At 51.4% G+C, this 11,644-nt stretch overlaps 3 protein-coding genes across 5 annotated transcripts in view; 1 reads left to right on the top strand and 2 right to left on the bottom strand.

The window, feature by feature from the left end:
* Positions 1–572: 572 nt before the first annotated feature.
* On the bottom strand, positions 573–3,915 carry YRDC (yrdC N6-threonylcarbamoyltransferase domain containing). The gene is made up of 5 exons (XM_055138491.1): positions 3,533–3,915; positions 3,321–3,435; positions 3,112–3,231; positions 1,885–2,027; positions 573–1,579 (listed from the first exon to the last, which is right to left on the bottom strand). Exons 1-5 carry the CDS (start codon positions 3,913–3,915, stop codon positions 1,507–1,509), a joined length of 834 nt encoding a protein of 277 aa, XP_054994466.1. The 3' UTR covers positions 573–1,506.
* On the top strand, positions 3,910–5,179 carry C5H1orf122 (chromosome 5 C1orf122 homolog). 2 transcript variants are annotated; one of them, XM_055138493.1, is made up of 3 exons: positions 3,910–4,041; positions 4,265–4,466; positions 4,710–5,179. In XM_055138493.1, exons 2-3 carry the CDS (start codon positions 4,419–4,421, stop codon positions 4,803–4,805), a joined length of 144 nt encoding a protein of 47 aa, XP_054994468.1. In that variant the 5' UTR covers positions 3,910–4,041; positions 4,265–4,418; the 3' UTR covers positions 4,806–5,179. The 2 variants fall into 2 exon arrangements, with proteins under 2 accessions (XP_054994468.1, XP_054994467.1); XM_055138492.1 differs by having other exon boundaries at positions 4,041–4,173.
* Positions 5,180–5,293: 114 nt separating this feature from the next.
* MTF1 (metal regulatory transcription factor 1) overlaps positions 5,294–11,644 on the bottom strand; it is a 52,978-nt gene continuing 46,627 nt past the window's right edge. For both annotated transcript variants that reach the window (XM_055139406.1, XM_055139407.1), the window contains exon 10: positions 5,294–10,886. In XM_055139406.1, coding sequence (XP_054995381.1) covers positions 10,453–10,886 — 434 coding nt within the window. In that variant the 3' untranslated portion in view covers positions 5,294–10,452. The remainder of the gene's footprint in view (positions 10,887–11,644) is intronic.

Here is an 11,644-nt window from a genome sequence, read left to right as displayed (position 1 = left end):
TGAGTTCATCTTTCACAAGTGGGGGTGGGTGGGCAACATAGAACTTGAGTAAGTCAACAGGTTTCCCCTGGTAATAAATCACTGGTTGGTTCTTCAAACACAGACCTTTGGGACACCTTCTTGCCAAGATTCTCAGGAGCTATTTTGAAAAAAAAAATACATGGCCTGGAAACCAAACTGTTAAGCTTCTGAGCTAACACTGAATCTCAATGGAAGGAACTGGGCTGTGACTGGGGAGGGAAGGTGACAACCCTAGCCAGTCACAAGGACCCTCGTTCATTAGGTGACTGATAGCAAACCCAACTAACGGATGGCAGACTGACTCGGCTGCTTAGCTGGGGAAGCTGAGACAGGCGAAAGGGCTGGATGCGCAACACTGAAGCTTCTTGAAAATACTGCGAGCCCGGGAAGGACAGGGGAGCGGGGACAGCATTTTTCACACATTGCTGTTGGTAACATAATTTGATTCAGTCCTTATGAAGGAAAATCTGTAGTAAGAGCCATAAAAATGTTCATGTATGTTGGCCCAGTAATCCCACCCAAAGGAAAAAATTCAGAAAGAAAACACAAACCACTTATGAGGAATGTTTAATAGCATTATTTTCTATTGAAGAAGAACAAAGTCAAACGGCCCAATCATTATGTTTATAATTGGTATAACATGAATAAAGATGAGGCAGCAAAATAGACAATGTGTTTAAATAATTAGAGTGTTGTGGGCACTGTTCCTTATATTTTATGAATAAATAAGAAAATTTACCATTAAAAAGCATAGTTTATTTTTTAAATATCCTCTAACTAGAATTCCTTCTCTGTCCTGTTCTGACCCTGCCAGCTGAGCAGACCAATACGGTGACTCTCAGCAGTGACAGCACACGGTACCACCAGGTCTCTGGGTTCGAGGAAAGGCCGTTTGGCTTGTGGCCCCACGGTATTTATCCCAACCTGGCTCCAGTTTCAAGACCACAAACTATGTCTTTGGTCCCTTGAAACTTCAAACACTGTCAGCTGCTATTCCAGTTGATGGGGACCTCCAATGTTACTCCTACCGAGCAGTTCTCATTAGATTCCAAACAGGGCAAACCCTTGTTCAACAGGAGACAGATGCTTGCCTTGCATGCAGCCGACCAGGTTTGACGTTCCCCACCCACCTCTCAACCCGGCACCCTGAGCACTGCTGGGTGTGGACCAATACCTCCCTCTCCTCAAGAAACTGTTATTTCTTAAAAGCCAAGAGGAAATGATCAAAAGAAGGCCACCTTAGGAATCTTTGAAAGTTTCTATTTAGCTTTTGGCCAATATAAGAAATTACGGATAATAAATACAGCCTCTGCCAGGTGACATGTGGCTAACCCCGTCATTTCTGGGGTTTGGTCTCCAGGGTTTAGGAAGAGTTCAAGGGTCAGGTGACTGGCGGGGTAGCCCCAGTAACCTCTGCAAACGAGGCCTTGCCGACTACCAGCAGACAGACACACAGTGTCCACACCATCCTGAGCATGCTCTTCCTCACGAGCAGGGTTCGTGTGAGGGGAGCAGGCTGTACTTCTGTTGGAGGATGGCTGTAGTTCTTTCCAGGGCACTGAGGAGGAAGCAAAGGAGGGTTATGAGTTTGACTTCAAACACCAAAGCCCACCAGCCTTGAGATCAGAGACCTCTCAACGACCTGGTCTCACTATGCCCGTAACGCTAGACAAGTCCTTATAACCCTAGATGAGTCCTTTTGGGTCCTGACTAAGGAAGTCAGCAAGTAACAACAAGCAATCTCACTCTGTCTACTTCTGAGGCAAGAGTGACAACCTGCATTTTGTAAAGGGGGGGCAGGGGGCACACATCTTCCAATCACCCTCAAATCCCACCCCCATGCCACTTAGAAAAGAGACTCACCAGCCAGGCCGTATGATGCTGAATTTTCCAGGAACAGACAGGTCAACCACAGTGGAGCCTAGGCGACACACGGGGCTCTGGCTATCCCCGATTGGCCCTCCATCGATGACCAGGGCCAAGTGAGGCCAGAGGTCCTGGAACTCCTGAGGCAGAGGAAGAGCATGATACCACCTGCACAGAGAGTTCTTAAATAATTGAAAGATCACACGGAGGCATCTACCTTCCTCCCTGCAGCCCTGTGTTCCAGATATCCCACCCCTGCATCCCCACCACACACTGGTCAGTACTCCTAGAGTTACGACAAAAGAACATCTTGCTATGCACACAGGAAGTTCCACACACTGCTAAGTAAAATCCTCGGTGGATTCAAATGTGAGGAAGCAACCCTGAACTTGCTATTAAATTTCACTTAACTGGTAAAAGAGGATGGTCACTCAACCTCTGCCCAGCTCTTGCACTCTGCTCCTGACTCAGGATCAGAGTGAGAGGAAAAGAGGGCGGACATTTCCAGGCATGCTATTTGCACTCCCTGAGCTACGGCCCCGTCATTCCCACCCAGGTATGAGCTACAGCATCATCTATTCACACAGAAGACGCTTCAGCTGCAGTTAGCCTAGGAAACTGAGACAGGAAATCATAAATATGAAGAACTTATGATTTAGTATTGGCCTTGCTCTGGTCCTTTTTGGATCTGTTGGATAAGGCAATTGTGTGCTGGAAAGCTACGAATTCCCACCTAATGCAGACCTGGAGGTGAACTTGTAGACATCAGTCAAGTCTACAGCAGTGTCAGAGTAGGGGACAGTGGCCCTACTGCTCCAGGCATCAAACCACCCAAAGGGGGACTTTCTATTTGTTCACTTAAAGGTTTATTTCCAGAGGAGTGAGGGATAATTTTCTTTACGAAGAAAAGGTGGTTGGGGGCTGGAGCGATAGTACAGAGAATAGGACACGCTTGTCTTGCAGGTCGCCCCCCCTACTTCAATTCCCGGCACCCCATATGGTCCTGAGCCCCTGCCAGGATGATTTCTGAGCACAGAGCCAGGTAAGTCAGTCTGAGCACCGCCGGATGCGGCAATGAAACAAGCACCACCCCGCCCCCCAACAGTTTTCACTACAGCCTCCCTATAACCACCACCAAGCTCACTCGGCAACAGCTCCGTTCGCAAACAGAAGAAATGATGCCAAGCCCCATCTTCCCCCCTCCTCCCCCGCCCCGGGGCTCACCTCCACGGTCAGGGAGCTGGCCTGGGCGCTGAGGTTGGCGCTGGTGAGCGCGATGGGGCCCCCGAAGGCGCCGGCCAGGTCCTGCATGAAGGCGTGCTCGGGGATGCGGACGCCCACCAGCTGCGGGGACAGCGGCGCTCAGGGCCCGGCGGCGGCGGCTGCGGCTGCGCGGCCCCGGCTCCCGCCGGCCCCGGGCGCCCCCAACTCACGCGCGTGAAGGGGTTCAGGTCCTCGTGCAGCTCGTCCGAACGCTCCATCACCAGCGTCACGGGCCCGGGCAGGAGGTCTCGCAGCAGCCCGTCGGGCACGCTCACGCGGCAGTACCTAGGCGGGGACGCAGCGTCCAGCGGCGCGGGGGCGCCCGCCCCGCCCGCCCGCCCGGCACCGGAAGCCCCTCCCGCGGGGCCGCCCCGCGCCTCACCTGTAGACGTCGGCCACGCGGCCCAGGCACACGGCCAGCGGCTTGGCCTGGCTGCGGCCCTTGAGGCGGTACACGGCGGCCAGCGCCGCCGGGCAGCTCGCCGAGCAGGCCAGGCCGTACAGCGTGTCGGTGGGGACGGCCACCACGGCGCCGGCGCGCAGCGCGGCCACGGCGGCCCGCAGCGCCTCGCTCCAGCCGGCGCGCTCCGGGCTCGCGGCGCGCGCGGCCCCGCTCCCCGGGAGCCGCAGCCGCCGGGCGCCCGGCGCGGGGCTCGGCGGGAGGAGGCGGAGGCCGGTCCGGGCGGAGCCCGCCGGCCCCTCGCTCAGCCCCGCGCTGGCAGCCACGGCGGCCCTCAACCCCCTGCACGGGAGCGCCGGAGACATCCGCCGAGGCCTGCTTCCGGGAGGAAGTGACGCGGCCAGCCAGCTTCCGGCCCAGGAGAGGCGGCCCCGCCCTGGCGCCGGGCCGCTTAAAGGGACCGCGGCCCCCCGGAGGACTGAAGGAGACCGGTGGGGACGGGGCGGGGCGCAGCGTTGCGGAGCCTTGGCCCAGCTCTGGGGAGGGGGCGGCCGAAAGGGGGGCGGTGGCCGGGCCGCGCAGGCGGAGATGGAATGGGGCCCCGGCTCAGACTGGTCGCGGGGGTGAGAGGGGGCCCGTCGGGGCGGGGGACGGGTCTCCAAGCCCGCGCTAGCCACGGCCCTGACCATCTGTTTCTCGCTCTCTCCTGGGCAGGGAGGCTGCCGGCGTGGACCGTGGGAAGGCGGGGCTGGGGCTCGGCGGGAGGCCCCCCCCGCAGCCGCCCCGGGATGAGCGCGCCCAGCAGCTGCTGGACGCCGTGGAGCAGCGGCAGCGGCAGCTCCTGGACACCATCGCCGCCTGCGAGGAGATGCTGCGGCAGTTGGGCCGCCGGCGCCCGGAGCCAGCTGGTGGCGGGGTCAGTGCCCACGTCGGGCTGGGCCTAGGGAGCGGGGATTGTCCCGTGGCTGGACTCCAGTCCCAGCTTCCCCAGGAGGGTGGAAGATTGTCCCCACAGCTCTGCCCCGAACCCCTTCGCCTGGGCGAGAGGCTTTGAAAAGTTAAATGCTACCCAAGTGCCGAACCCTCGCGGGGCCTAGTCCGGGCCTTTCCACCCGGCCTCATTTCCCCCGCACCCCCACCCCCTTTCTGTTCCAACCAGAACGTCCCAGCCAAACCCGGAGCACTGTCCCAGCCGGCTGTCCCCGCCAGGGGTGGCATTCCGAAGGATGCTGGCAATGGAGCTGCTGAGCCCTGACTGCCCTCGAGCTGGGCACCCAGACTTCTCTCCCTCTTCGGGGCTGGTGGCCGGACTCTGAGCAACTCCCTGTATAAAGGGTCAGTCTTCATCGGTCGTGGCTGGTACTTGGCTCTCAGCCTGTGGTGGCAGCTCTGCTAGCAGCTGGTTCACTCCCACTTCATCCTGGCAGAAGGCAGTTGCTGAGCTTTGAAATGTAGCCAACCAATACCCAGTCTGATTGCCCGGATTTGGACAGACCAGCAGTGCTTGCCAGAATGGTCCGGCCTGCTTGGGGAGATCCAGGTGGTGTTACATGTCCATTTCATGCTATGGGGGCACAGTCCCCGCAAAACAATTTGAGCAGAGCCTTGATTAAAAGGAAACCCTGCAGACTTTGCTGGTGACCGATCTTTCTTTTCTGTCTAAGATGCTGTTGGCTGGGGGAGGGGAAACAGTGGTTGAAAACTGACCGTGGGCAGGGTTGGGGAAAAAAATGCCACATATACTACCAGATTTAAATAAGCTTTTAATTAGGATTTCATTAGTATTTAATATTGCTTTTTCAATTCCAAAAAGTTAAATTTTCACTTCTTAGCAGATATTTAAAGTACAATATTAAGTTTATACAAAATGAGCAATTAAGCAAACACCATTATTTCACATTCTTCAAAAATACAAATTCATATTTACTCTTTTTTTTTGGGTTTGGAGGTTTCTTCCTTTGGAAGTACTGAACCTGTAACGTTTTCATATCGCTCAGTGAAAGTCCGTTATTCCCATGTTTTACACTTAAAGAAACTAGATAGGCTTTTACATAATCCAAATAAAACCATTTGGGATTTTAAAAAAACTGTCACCAAGACCTCCCGGCCAATGACTGTGTGTCAAAAAAGAAGATTCTCGTGGGGGGGGTCTTGCCTTCCCTGTCTAGATCTGAGCCAGAGATGCAGCAAAAACCTGTTTCCAGCCACCTTCCCCAAACAGGGAATTCTGAAGGGGGCAGGCACAGCCACCGAGATCTCGACCCCTGCCTCCATATTCTCCAAACACAACAAAGGATAGAGACTGTTGAGTCAAACAGTGCCCGAGGGAGGCCTGAGGACACAGGGGAGAAGGGCAAGCGAGGCCTCAGACTTGGCACCACTACAAGGATAACAAGGATATTGCATAAAACACCCCTGGGTTTTGGTGAAAAAAGACTTTATGAAAAATTTCCCATATGAAAAGAGTAGAAACTGCATTGAGCTGAGAAAGTGACACTCACAATCACCCAATTTTTGGCCCAGCAGACACACCACCAAAAGGGCAGCGTGGGGTTTTAGTTCTCCTTCTAGTAAAAAAGCTTGTACTATGTACACACTGATATAAAGATCCAGTTTAGTTTGCATTTTTTTTTTAGTGCAGACTGAGAAGCCCTCTCTTGAACAGGAGTAACAGTGAGAAATGCCCAAATAGTGATCATCAGCTTCCCAAAGGCATGAGGAAAAAAAAAAAAAAAAGAGCCTGTCCCTCTCTCCAAAAAATCATATAAAACAGGTTACAATGACTGACCAATCAGAAATATGTGTATTTCAGTTCTGTTACCACTTGGCACTCCCCCAAACATTAAGGAATGGGGTTTCTGATGTCCATCACAGCAGAACCATGTGTATATCTGATCTGACAAAATCTTCCTGCTTTGGTTGAAATATATATTTAAGCTGCTCTCTTCTGTAATGCCTGAGAACTGAACACAAAATGAGGGTGAAAACGGGAAGAAAGTTGATACAGCCTGGTTAACTGGACTTTTAATGAAGGCTGGAGTGCCGTTTTGCTTAAAATACTCAACACGGACCTGGAGAACAGTCTGGCAATGGTTCCTGCTGCCCCCTCTTCCCTCCCACCACCACGACCATTTCTCCAAACATATTTCTGATTGGTGGTGTAGGAAAACCTTAAACTCTAGCAGATGTTGCAGTTGCACATATCAATGGTTTTCAGTGACTCTGGAAAAGCCTTTAAGATTAAGGACCGTGGATGGGATTACAAAATATCAAAATCTAGAAGGTGCCAGGTTACTCCATAGGAACAACCTGTTCCTTCCTCTCAGGCATCACTTTGTAGCAGTGAGAGGAAAAAGATGGCCAGGGACCAAGAAGTCATGAAGAAAGGCCTCAACAGTCAGCAGAAAACTCAAGCAGTTCTTCGGGGAGCCTGAGGGGGTGCCCTCGGGCACAGGGAAGGCTTGCATAGATTGAACAGATGCTGAAAACACAAAATAGTATTCCCTTCATGGTACAGGGCTGATCCGGTGGAAAAAAGGTGGCCAGGCCACAGCCACATGGGAAAACGACTATCAAACTACATATATTGCACCAAGGTAAGTGCTTTTCTTTTTACACTTCAATTTAACTTTTTATTCTGAGCAAAAGTAAAACTGTGGAAAGTACACACACACACACACAAACACACACACACATACATACATACACAAAATAAATTGCAGCAATTGGGTTAAAGATAAAATAACCTAAAGTGCTTTTTTTTATTATTTCTTTAATATACCAATATGAGGTTCTGCAAACTTGTCCCTTTGGACACATTCAACATTATACAAAGTCTTTCAAGAAAAACTACCCACCCTCCACTATCCCCATTAGTCCACTGCCCTGAAATGTAAAACTCTCCAGTCTTCTGGCTCTTCCAGAGGAGGTGAAAAGAAGTCCCTTGCCTTCTATCCAGAGAGGTCTTCATACCTAAGGTCCCTCCGGGTTTTGTACCATGATCTCCTTTCTAGAGGGGTTAGAATTTAATAAGTGACACCACCTTGTCTCATCACTCAGCCACATGGGAAAACTGATGCCCCCAGAGACTGGCCAGACTCTGCCAGGAAAAGCAGAACCACTTCCCCCACAATGTCCTGCCCACTCTGCCTTGTAAGGGTCAAATTCACTAAGGCAGTTGGCAGCGCCAGCCAACTTTCCCTACGAGCCCCTGAGCCCAAGAATTTCCAACCCCTGGTATTGACAAGCACCCTTTAAAGGGGCAGTCTAACTGGCAATGCTAGTGGGAGTTGGAAATAGGAAACTACACAGGGTTAAGAGGCTACAAGTTACCATAGGGAGGAAGAAAGGCTTGCTCTCACCCACTAGAAGTCTGCAGAGCTTTCCTAACTTGGCCCTACACTAGTCCCCGGGTCTGGGAACTTAAACTTTTCATAGAGGCTCATTCTTGCTCCAGTTCTGCCACAGACCCTTTCTTTTTCCAAGGTCTTTGGCACCAGGGGTCAGGTTAACAGAATAGGGAGGGGAGGGAAAGAGTCCCGGAAGAGGAAAGAAAGACTACCCTGTGGAATAAACTTGCCCTTACTAGCATTTTACAACATGTTCCTGATTTTTCCAAAGCTGATTTGAATTAATAGTCTCCTTGAAATCTTGAGTCACCCACAAAAGGCAGATACTTCAACTAGAAAAACCTGTCAGCCCAAACAGTGATTTAAGAGGCTTCTTCATCACCCTGATCTTTGGAGAGCAGAAAAGCCACTGGGGAGGTCCCCACATAAGCTCTGGCTAACCTGGAAGAAGCAGTATTTTACACTGCCAGTGCTTCCAATGGCTTCTCTGGGCTCCTGCTTCCCTTGCCAGCTCCCAGAGAACCCAATCCAAGTGACAGTACAATGAAAATTTGGGGGGAGAGCATTTCTGCCTTCCAACATGAGCTAAGGTGGAGAATCGCATTCTGTCCTTTGCTCTCAGAACAGCGAGGGCCCTACCTCAAAGCTTCCAATGGATGTGAAGTCCAGAGATAGCCAAAGACAACCCAAGGTCAGCAGATGGTTTCCTGGGACTTTAGTTGCCAGAACCCCCCAGCCATCGGGGGCAGGGAGTGCAGAAGAGCAAGAAGAATCTTATCTCCTGACTAGACTCCAGGAATGAGAAACCACCAGCTGCTTGTGCCCATTTCTCCTCCTGGCAGTAACAACAATTATCACCACTGTCCTCTTGTCCAAGTCTGTCCCTGAATAAAGGCAGAACCACTGTCTCCGCAGTAAATGATCTGCTCTGAACACTGTGTTGGCTGACCCTGAGTAATGGCTCAGAGAGTGACAAATGCAGATCTCTTTACATTAGAGAGTAGAAAAGAAAGGCCAAGTGAGAGCTTCTTTTGGCCTGATGTCATTGGCTGGGAAGAGCAGCCCTGTCTAGGGAACCCTGCCCTTGCTCAAGGCGGAGGCCTCGCCTAGACCCGGGGCGTGCCTATGCCTAGTTTCTGAGCTCAGTGAGTCCGGTGAACACTCACTATTACAGTAACATAGCCAGATGAGAGAAACTTTACATTTTCATGTGGATTGTATTTTATGTTTTATTTTAAGAGGCAATGACTTGGAGCTAAAGGCGAACATATAATTCCATACACAGATCAAAAACATATTTTCCCTAAAACACAACTTAATGAAACATTCCAAATGAGAGAACTTATTGCAACATTTCAGGCTTTTTGGTGGAAGGGGAATTTTTTTTTTTTGTTTTACCCTGAGTAGAAGATCATCGTTTTGTGTTTTTTTTTTAAATATATATATCTATATATTTATATATATGTTTTGTTTAGAAATCATGACTAACCTGAACAAGTCACATCCTTCTTTGCACTGTAGTAGGCTGTATGCAAAATCCAGTGGGGTTAGAGGTGGAGGAGATGGGGCAGGGAAACCAGGGGTCTAGCCCGAACCTAAACACTTGGCCTGCCAATTACATGCCACCTTCAACTCCCTTAAAGCCTCACCACCTGCTAAGCAAAATACAGCAACTCTGCTCTGAGGAAGAAAATATGAAAGAAAGGCAGACCACCAACCAGCACTGGTCATAAGCCATGTGTCCACTCTAGGACAAAACAAGATGTTCCCCATGCGTATCCACTGTGACTGAGCTACAAGCCCTGGCCAGTAACTGAGCCGTAGAGTCAGGAGGGTTCAGACCGTGATCATGGTGGGAGAACCTGCTCTGCCCGCGCTTCGTCCAGAGAGCAGTCAACAACTGCAGAACCGGCTCACCCTGCAGCCTTGGGCCGGGCTCCAGCGGCCCACTTGTGCTGAAGCAGGCTGGAAAAGAGACTGCCATAGTCACCCTGAGCTCCACCGACACCAGGCACAAACGACACGACCACCTCACCCAGTCCCTGTCCGGCCTCCCCGAAGCCTGACCTGCCTTAGCAGTGCCCTCTCTGATGAAGCAAGGGTCGACTTTCCAAGCCAGCTTCAGCCTCGGACTCAAGACAGACAGGAAGAAGCAGTACCCGACTCCGAATACGCTGCCCAAACCACAAAGACCCCAGTGCAAGTGATGGGCAGCATCAGATTGATGGAAACCACGCCCTTTCATTTAGAATTTTTATGCGCACGAGTAACCTTAATTTTCCAAATTCACATGACAATAAGCAAAAGTGACATACAGTGCAGCCAAATAGTTCATTTATAACTTAGCTTTTTTTGTTTGTTTTGTGTTTTTTTTTTTGTTGGTTATTTTTTTCCCAAAGATCAGTTCTTTAAAATGGATGCTCCTGGATATGAAGAAAGAAAACACATTGGAAAGGTGAGGATTCCAAACAGTAGACTTCTTCATCCTTCAGACTGCTGACCCCGTTACGCTTTCGACTCATCCTCTTCCAGAGGTGAGCCCCTCTGGGCCTTTCACTTGGAGAAGCTGCTGGCCAGGCCCATCTCCTCCTCCCCCTGCAGTAGTGCTTCAATAGGAATCAAGTTGGACGGCGTGTCCAGGCTCTGGAGGGACAGAAACTCAGACATATCCATGGCACTTAGCGTTTCTGTCTGGGGGTCTGGAGGAGGCTCTGCTTGTCTGCTTTGCTCACAGGAAGAGGGCACGGTGGAGGTGAAGGATGGAGAGAGGGGCATAGGAGAGGAGAAAGTCTGTGACGGTAGCTTCAGGCTGGGCCCTTCAGAAGGCTGGGAGCTGGGCTCTGGAGGGGGTGAGGAAGAGCAGCCCTTTCTCCTGCTGGCTGCCCGCTCCTTGGCAGAGTCCCGGCAAGCACACTGACACTGACAGGCCTCCTCTTGCTTGATGATAATGACGGGAACACTGAGGCCAATCTGCTGTACAGAGCTCCCTGCGAGAGAGGCGAGAGACACTGCTCTTCAAGTGGGCGCAGGCCGCGGGGATGAAGGGTAATGGGGTAAAGGCTGGGAGCTGAGGGCCATAGAGGCAGGAATGGTGAGTGGGGTGGCTACCACCATGCTTCGGGCTTTGTCTGACTTCCAATCACAACACCTCCCTTCTCTGGTACAAAGCCGAACTCTCTCCCGTCCCCTCCAAGACAAAATTCCTATTCCTCAGTAAGTCATACATACCATCTTAAAGTAGCTTATCTTCCTGGCTTAATTTCAGCCGTATTCCCCAGCAACTTCCCTTGCCAGTCATGGCGGACACCCACCTTTTCCTGACAGTTTCTTCATGTCTACGGTGCCTATGACCTCCAGGTTCTCCCCAATATCTAACCTCCCCAGATAGGTTGTTCTTTGGAGAACTTAGTCATCTTTGAAGAGCCAGCTTACTCCTCCTCTCCTGACGTCTCCAGAGGGCTCCAGAGAGAGCTGGCAGGAGGCAGCTGGCCCACGACTTACTTAGCTCTGCCTGCTGCATTAGGATGTTTCAATCATGTGGAGCCTCAGGCCTCTAACACACAGCAGGCATCAGTTTATCTCCTTTTATACAACCAAGTCAATCTTGCAAGCATGCACATTCTCTTTTGTGTATCTGTGTGTGGTGCACACTGACTTCAGACAAGCTCGGGGAGGTCTCACAATAAGGCAAGAGATCTCCATGGGGCAGGAGGTAAGAGTAGGAGTTAGGAGGCCTGAGAACTAG

The sequence above is a fragment of the Sorex araneus genome, chromosome 5 (genome assembly GCF_027595985.1).
Source record: "Sorex araneus isolate mSorAra2 chromosome 5, mSorAra2.pri, whole genome shotgun sequence".
Lineage (NCBI taxonomy): Eukaryota > Metazoa > Chordata > Mammalia > Eulipotyphla > Soricidae > Sorex > Sorex araneus.
This window is presented reverse-complemented; position numbering and strand designations above follow the sequence as displayed.